Genomic DNA, 1,135 nt, shown 5'->3' with positions numbered 1-1,135 from the left:
ATCCCGCATCCGCACACGCTGCCTTCTGACCAAGGCGCTCCCCTCTTGCCTACCAGGCCTCCTCCGATCGCGTGGTCATCGACGAGCTTCAAAAGGTCGTGGGGGACCAGACCTCAACGATCGAGCAGATGATGAGGATCGATGCGAAGCAGGCGGTCGAGAAGGAGGGGTTGAGGAGAACCGTTGCCTCGCAGGAGGCCACCATCAAAGAGCTTCGACACGCCGCGAGGAAGTGCGATGATCACCACCGTGATTGATTGACTCTGATGAGGGTCCGATGGCGTTGCTTCGAGCGGTCCGCGGCGTCTCGCGCGTCGCGGCAGGAAGGAGCGAGATAACAACGATATCACAGGCTCGTGTGCGCGCGATCGGCGAGGATCGTGAGACGTGAGATAACTCTATAACACAATAAAATAGCGTTCGAGCTTCGACGTGCATGTGAGCTCGCTCTGCCTCGCCAGGCCATGCTCCAACGTCCAGGCAGAGAGAACAGCGCAGCCCCAACACAAGCGAAAGACACGAGCCGCTGGCTACACGCCGGTAACGCGTATGTACAATAAACGTACACGCACAGGGCCGCGCACGCCCCCGTAGAGTACAGCGCGAGAGGAGCGGGAACTATCATGGGAACTATGCGCGTGATGGAACAATCCGGGCCTAGCGAATGGCGGATATGATGCGCTCTACTTTTTTGCATCGCCGTGCCCGTTGCTGGCCGCAGCCGAGGGCGCGTACTCGCGCACAGGCGCGGGGAAGCCGCAGGAGCGGCCATCGGTGTGCTTCACCTGCCCCTCCCACGGCAGCCGATACTTTCCCGCGACGAGGTCGTGCATGAACGTGTACGGGCAGTCGCGCGCCCCGCCCTGGACTGCAACGTACGCTCTGTGGCCCTGCGGTCAGGCACGGTCAGGTCATGCCGTGGAATGTCGGCACCCGCACTATCTTACTGTCGCAGCGTACGAGCTGGTAGATGTTGTTTTCGACGCCCCAGCCGAGCCTCGCCTCGCGAACCTATCAGAGGCGCAGCAACAGCCGAATGCGTCTCTCCTAGGTTCGCGAGGCGGGGCTCGGCTGGGGCGTCGACAAACAAATCCACCAGTCCGCACGCTGCGACAGTAAGATAGTGCGGGTGCCG

The 1,135-nt window shown here is 61.7% G+C and overlaps 1 protein-coding gene across 1 annotated transcript in view; it reads right to left on the bottom strand.

The window, feature by feature from the left end:
* Window positions 1–683: 683 nt before the first annotated feature.
* EMIHUDRAFT_244108 (hypothetical protein) overlaps window positions 684–1,135 on the bottom strand; it is a gene marked incomplete at both ends in the record, with an annotated part of 1,100 nt that continues 648 nt past the window's right edge. Inside the window, 3 exons of the mRNA XM_005769874.1 lie at window positions 684–890; window positions 961–1,011; window positions 1,085–1,107. Of these exons, the coding sequence (XP_005769931.1) occupies window positions 684–890; window positions 961–1,011; window positions 1,085–1,107 (281 nt within the window). The remainder of the gene's footprint in view (window positions 891–960; window positions 1,012–1,084; window positions 1,108–1,135) is intronic.

Source organism: Emiliania huxleyi (assembly GCF_000372725.1).
Source record: "Emiliania huxleyi CCMP1516 unplaced genomic scaffold EMIHUscaffold_409, whole genome shotgun sequence".
Taxonomy (NCBI): Eukaryota; Haptophyta; order Isochrysidales; family Noelaerhabdaceae; genus Emiliania; species Emiliania huxleyi.
Note: the sequence above shows the minus strand (reverse complement) of the source record. Positions and strands in the feature narration are given on the sequence as shown.